General features: G+C 43.4%; 1 protein-coding gene across 3 annotated transcripts in view; it reads left to right on the top strand.

Annotated features, from left to right (window-relative positions):
- The first annotated feature begins 3,540 nt into the window (after window positions 1-3,540).
- Window positions 3,541-7,140, top strand: part of chrna6 (cholinergic receptor, nicotinic, alpha 6) — a 47,867-nt gene continuing 44,267 nt past the window's right edge. Inside the window, exons 1-2 of one of the 3 annotated variants that reach the window (XM_045714181.1) lie at window positions 3,541-3,729; window positions 4,325-4,419. In XM_045714181.1, the coding sequence (XP_045570137.1) occupies window positions 4,362-4,419 (58 nt within the window). In that variant the 5' untranslated portion in view covers window positions 3,541-3,729; window positions 4,325-4,361. Of the gene's footprint in view, window positions 3,730-3,784; window positions 4,420-7,140 lie in introns of those variants that run through there. The other 2 variants (XM_045714183.1, XM_045714182.1) reach the window with 2 other exon arrangements.

The following is a 7,140-nucleotide window of genomic DNA, read 5'->3' as shown; positions in this document are numbered from 1 at the left end:
CCACTAGGCTACCTGCCGCCCCCATTAAACAGGTTAACATTCACAGATTACCAGGATGCATAAGCAACACTAAACCATGCATAAGAGCACCAGCTGTTCTGGATGACTGTGTGATCACGCTCTCAGTAGCCAAGCATGCGCTGACCAGCTGAGAAATATCTTCACTGACCCAGTCTGTAATACCTATATGTTTAAAGCAGACTACCATAGTCCCTGTGCTCAAGAACTCCAAGACAACCTGTCTAAATGACTTTCACCCCGTACCACTCACATCTGTAGCCATGAAATGCTTTGAAAGGCTGGTCATGGCTCATATCAACATCATCATCCCAGACACATTGGAGACACTCCAATTTTCATACTGCCCAAACAGATCACACAGATGACACAATTTCTATTGCACTCCACACTGCCCTCTCCCACCTGGACAAGAGGAACACCTACGTGAGAATGCGGTTCATTGACTACAGCTCAGTGTTCAACACTGTAGTGCCCTCCAAGCTCATCACTAAGCTAAGGACCCTGGGACTAAACACCTCCCTCTGCAACTGGATCCTGGACTTCCTGACGGGCCACCCCCAGGTGGTGAGGGTAGGCAACAATCATCCGCCACGCTGACCCTCAACACAGGGACCCCTCAGGGATGCGTGCTCAGTCCCCTCCTGTACTACCCCTTGTTCACCCATGACTGTGCACGACTCCAACACCATCATTAAGTTTGCTGACAACACAATGGTGGTAGGCCTGATCACAGACGACAATGAGACAGCCTATAGGGAGGAGGTCAGAGACTTGGCAGTGTGGTGCCAGGACAACAACCTCTTCCTCAACATCCCCAAGACAAAATTGCTGATCGTGGACTACAGGAAACATACGGCCGAGCACGTCCCCATTCACATCGACGGGGCTGTAGTGGGTCAAGAGCTTCAAGTTCTTCGGTGTCCACATCACTAAGGATCTATCATGGTCCACACACACCAGCACAGTCGTGAAGAGGGTACGACAGCACCTCTTCCCCGTCAGGAGGCTGAAAAGATGTGGCATGGGCCCTCACATCCTCAATAAGTTCTACAGCTGCATCATCCAGAGTATCTTGATTGGCTAGTGGGCGGTTTTGACTGCATCTCCCGACGTCCTGCAAAAAATGTCACTTCAGATTCAATTTTGAGTTGAATCTGTAGTCATCTCTCTAGTGTTGGTGCGCTGGTCGTGCAAGTCTTTCTCTCTCTCTCTATGTGTGTGTGTGTGGGGGGGGGGGGCTGCTGTCTCCTTCAGAGTGTGTGATTGACAAGAGTCTCTCCGGGACCAATTCCTGCCAGTCCACACCTGCTCACTGCTTGCCCACACACATACACAGACACACACACATGCACACAGAGAGAGAAAGACTTGAAATGAAATTAGCCCACATGGTTTCAATGTGTTTGTGCGTGTGTGTATTCCAGTGTATGTGTATATGTGTGTGTGTGTGTGTGTGTGTGTGTGTGTGTGTGTGTGTGTGTGTGTGTGTGTGTCTGTCTGTGCATTCCTGAGTGAATGTGTGTGTGTGTGTTTATTTGTGCATGTCTGTGCATGTGGCTTGTGCGCATTCTTGTGTTTGTGTCTGTTTGTAAATGTGCTGTCTGAACAACCTCATTAGGACATATCAACATCATGCATGCAAACCAGTAACGGTAACATACTGTACCTCACAGAAATACCATATTCATCATATATACAAGATACAGTTTAAGTGAAGCTATATACAGAGGTCTATACTCTTCTATCATACAGATTGAGGATACAGGTTTGACCCCTGAGGTTACCAGACTGAGGATCCAGGTCTCTCTCTTTCTCTCTGTCTCTCTCTCTCTCTCTCTCTCTCTCTCTCTCTCTCTCTCTCTCTCTCTCTCTCTCTCTCTCTCTCTCTCTCTCACTCACTCACTCAATTGAATTTTCAATTTCAATTCAAGGGCTTTATTGGCTTAGGAAACACATGCTTACATTGCCAGAGCAAGTGAAATAGATAATAAACAAAATCGAAATAAACAATACACAAATGTTTACAGCAAACATTACACCCACAAAAGTTCCAAAAGAGTAAAGACATTTCAAATGTCATATTATGTGCAAATAGTTCAAGTCCAAAAGGGAGAATAAATAAACATAAATATGGGTTGTATTTACAATGGTGTTTGTTCTTCACTGGTTGCCTTTTTCCTTGTGGCAACAGGTCACACATCTTGCTGCTGTGATGGAACACTGTGGTATTTCAATAGATATGCGAGTTTATCAAAATTGGGTTTGATTTTGAATTCTTCGTGGGTCTGTGTAATCTGAGGAAAATATGTGTCTCTAATATGGTCATATATTTGGCAGGAGGTTAGGAAGTCCACCTCATTTTGTGGGCAGTGTGCACATAGCCTGTCTTCTCTTGAGAGCCAGGTCTGCCTACGGTGGCCTTTCTCAATTGCAAGGCTATGCTCACTGAGTCTGTACATACAGTAGTCAAATATTTCCTTACATTTGGGTCAGTCACAGTGGTCAGGTATTCTGCCACTGTGTACTCTCTGTTTAGGGCCAAATAGCATTCTAGTTTGCTCTGTTTTTTTGTTAATTCTTTCCAATGTATCAAGTAATTATCTTTTTGTTTTCTCATGATTTGGTGGGTCTTATTGTGTTGCTGTCCTGGGGCCCTGTTGGGTGTGTTTGTGTTTGTGAACAGAGCCCCAGGACCAGCTTGCTTAGTGGACTCTTCTCCAGGTTCATCTCTCTGTAGGTGATGGCTTTGTTATGGAAGGTTTGGGAATTACTTCCTTTTATGTGGTTGTAGAATTAAATGGCTCTTTTCTGGATTTTGATAACTTGCGGTTATCGGCCTAATTCTGCTCTGCATGCATTATTTGGTGTTGTACATTGTACATGGACGATGCTTTTGCAGAATTCTGCATGCAAGTCTCAATTTGGTGTTTGTCCCATTTCGTGAATTATCTCTCTCTCTCTTTTTTAATTGATCATGTATATGTTTTTGCTGTTTTATAGAGCCAAAAAGATTGGTCAAATGGTTTATCCATACATCTCTGTTCTCTCTCTCTCTCCCTCTTTCGCGCTCCCTTTCTCTCTCACACACACACACCCAGGGGGCCTCACATAGCGGCACAGATGTTGTTTGCTCCATAATTCATTGTCTCATTAAACTATTGAGTTAAGTTAACTGTCTCATATTAGAGCTGTGTGATTAAGTATGTGCACACATACACACACACTTTCTCACTCACACACACTCTCTCTCTCTTTATCTCTCTCTCTCTCTCTCTCTCTCTCTCTCTCTCTCACACACACACACTTATAGTGGCATGTATGTTTAATCCGTTACCCATAGTTGAATTACACCGTACGCTACGACCGACAAAACGAAACCTCTCCCGTGATCCTGGTCACGCTGTCCCTTTGATGAAAGATTTGTGTTGACTCGTCCGCCTCGCGCTACACTAGGTACCACATTCCTAATGACACTTTTTGATGACGTCAAGCCAAGCGTTACAAATGGAGGCGAAAATGAATCAGCGTCTCACGGGGGAGCCCGTGGTGGCGTGACGTTTACACCTAAAAGCAATCTCAATCTTCTCCAGGGTGGAAAGTTGTTTTGGAGAGAGGCAATAACTTTTATTTCCAAACCATGGGAGTTCAGATAAGTTAACTCAACTGCCTAGTCAACAAATTGATTGAGTACTATATTTGAACTGAGAGGTAAACTTTCAACGCGACAATTTGAGCGATATCATTGTTATGTCGAAGCCTACGCATAGGCTATAGGTAATGTTGGTTAAATCCTCTCCAAATGTGTTATTATTAACTTCCTCGATATAAAATGAATATTTCACCCGGCCAACCGTTTGTAACATAGTCTGTCAAGTTCTTATCCAACGCCAGCAGCGCGAATTGAATAGATAGATTTCAACAGTTTGAGGCTAGGCTACAAACGGTTTATGATGCGCTGTCCATGGTGCTAAAATCGTTTCCTCCGGTTCAGGACTTCAGTCGGAAACTGAGAATACATAAATCCAGTTAAAATGTCTTCTTCGGCTTATTAAACTCGTCTATTACACCGACTTCTTTGATGTGTTTGTGCAATTATCTATCTTCCTGTGTTGGGTTTGGAGTTGTGCGCGTGAGGTAGCGCCCAAAGGGGTGGAACGAAGCGAAGTTCCGTATCTCTCTCGTGAGCCAAGCTGCGTACGGGCAGTCTCACAACGCAATACGCTTACCGGAGAGAGCCATACATTTCGTGTTGTTTGTAGCCTGCTGTTTTCTGTTAACGGACTAAATCGCCGTTGTTTCACAGGGTAGGGACAGTTCCCCAGTAGACTACCGGACGAGAGATGAATCAAGCTGCGCGAGGGACTTTGCTGCTCCTGGTCTTGGTGTTGATAATGCAAGGTAAGCTACTTTAATAACTAAACGACAATGTTGTGGAATTCAATTGTTTGTTGTATTTTGGTTTGTTTTTATAATTAGCAATATGCATTTCAAACGTTCCTTGTTTTTGAAGAGGAACTGTTAGAGGCATAAGGCAATACATGCTGTTATGTTTGCGTCGCAGAGTCGGCTGTACTTCACTTGGAAACTGTGAACTGTCATAGTGACATACAGTATCTAAAGGCGAATTTCGTTATGAATTATAGTCCTGTCTTACAACATTGTGTGAAACTGTGTGAAAATTGCATGTTTTGACGAATGTATACTTATTTAGACGACTGAGTGATACTGGGTGTGTCTATGGACACATTGAAGAGGAATAGAGAAAGTGACGTGCAATATTTAGGATTCACTTTTGCGGACACATTCTATTAGCCAAAACAGATTGACATCATATATAGGTTCTCTGTTTACAAGGTACGTACAGAAAGTTAGACTACACATCATCATAACGCCTATAGGCCCATCATTTAACATGTTGAACGTTCTTCTTCGGGACATCATCCATGGGAAAATGAAGCGTTGTCGTGCGAAGTAAACCAACATGATTGAATATCGGGAAACACTGTCATCATAGCCTATCCAGGCTCGTTTAAGCGGGGGAGTTTGATGTAGGCCTGTATGCAAAATGTGTTTTGAGTCGAAATAATTTATAACCGGAATTTGTGATGCTGTTTAAGTTATTGTTAACAAATAGAGAGAGACAGAGAGAGGGAGCGAGAGAGAGTAAACAAAAACAGAATCTGATTATGGAACTGCAGGGCTAATAAACATTTCTAACATAATTTACTCTCTCCCTCCATATATCTCTCGCTCTCCATATCATTCTCTCTCTATCTATCTCCCACACTCTCTCTCTCCATCTCTCTCTATTGTGCAACGCACATATTTTACATTGACGGCACAGATTTTACATTGACAGTATGCATTTTTTTATATGTAAAATATTTTCCCAACAGGTCATGCTCAGTTTGGCCGAGGTTTTGTGGATGTTTCTAAGTGATGATCTATGAATTGATGTTAAGGGGAGAAAACCAGACTTCCACATTTTTAAATTGATATTAATCGTCTTGGACTTCAAAATGTCTTCCTACTGTCCTCTCATTCCCCGTAGACAGGAAGCAACAGGTTTTCACCACCTATTGTTTTAGTGCAGAAGAAGGAAAGGAGATAAGGAAACAAAGGAATCCACATTAGACTATAACGATGCACCCATTTTCTTATAATTGGCGAGGAAGGAATCAACTTTAGACCTCTGTATGGAGATGCACCCATCGCCTAAGACAAGTAGAGGGAGGATGCCTCTTTAGACTATCAAGATGCACCCATTTTCTTAAAAGCGGACAGTAAAGGAGACCTCTTTTTTTGGCCATTGAGATGCACCATTTGAACTACACAAGGTGAGGAAGGAATCCACTTTTACGAAAATTGCTATTTTTTTACTATTGAGACGTACCCATTGAACTTGACAAGGTCTATGAAGGAATCCACTGTAGATTATTGAGATGCAGCCAGCTGATTTAGCTGACCACTTATAGAGAGCCAGTGGCCAAAAACTACTCAGAGAAAACTCTGCCTGACATTTACATTTTAGTCATTTAGCAGACACTCTTATCCAGAACAACTTACAGTAGTGAATGCATACATTTCATGCATTTTAAAATTTTTATGTACTGACCCCCCGTGGGAATCGAACCCACAACCCTGGCGGAGCACACATCATGCTGGCGTTGCAAACACCATGCTCTACCAACTGAGCCACAGGGAAGACCCAAGTCTCATTAGGAGAATAACTGGCAACACACTATGTCCTCATCATGCCTTTTACCACACTAACGTAAACATTGATAAATACTTGCTTGATAAAAAGGGAAGTGTGTGTGTACCACTGTGTCTGATGGATTGGAGGTGTTAGGTTTTGACAGGCTTTTAGCTATTCTTTTTGTCTCTCTGTCTTCACCTTCTCTCTCTTTCTGTGTCTTGGTCAAACATGGACTAACAAACAAACACATTCATGTATGCACATTCGTAAACAGGCACACACCCACACGCATGCTTCCAAACATACACACGCACACACAAACTTTTATGCACACTCCTCCTGTTCTCTCTCTCTCTCTCTCTCTCTCTCTCTCTCTCTCTCTCTCTCTCTCTCTCTCTCTCTCTCTCTCTCTCTCTCTCTCTCTCTCTCAATTAAAAGGGCTATATTGGCTGGGAAACACACTATATATGCTGGAAGCCCCATCAAATGGAAGCCCCTATAAATGGAAGCCCCTTCAAATTAGTGGATTCAGCTATTTCAGCCACACCTGTTGCTGACAGGTGTATAAAATCCAGCACACAGCCATGCAATCTCCATACCGAGTTCCAAACTGCCTCTGGAAGCAACGTCATCCACAATAACTGTTAATTGGGAGCTTCATGAAATGGATTTCCATGGGCGAGCAGCCACACAAAAGCCTAAGATCACCTTGCGCAATGCCAAGCGTCGTCTGGAGTGGTGAAATCTCGCCGCCATTGGACTCTGGAGAAGTGGAAACCCGTTGTCTGGAGTGACGAATCACGCTTCACCATCTGGCAATCTGACGGACGAATCTGGGTTTGATGGAAGCTAGGAGAATGCTACCTTCCCCAATGCATAGTGCAAACTGTAAAGTTTGGTGGAGGAAGAATAATGGTCTG

This window comes from Salmo salar, unplaced genomic scaffold (assembly GCF_905237065.1).
Source record: "Salmo salar unplaced genomic scaffold, Ssal_v3.1, whole genome shotgun sequence".
NCBI classification, from domain to species: Eukaryota; Metazoa; Chordata; class Actinopteri; order Salmoniformes; family Salmonidae; genus Salmo; species Salmo salar.
Note: the sequence above shows the minus strand (reverse complement) of the source record. Positions and strands in the feature narration are given on the sequence as shown.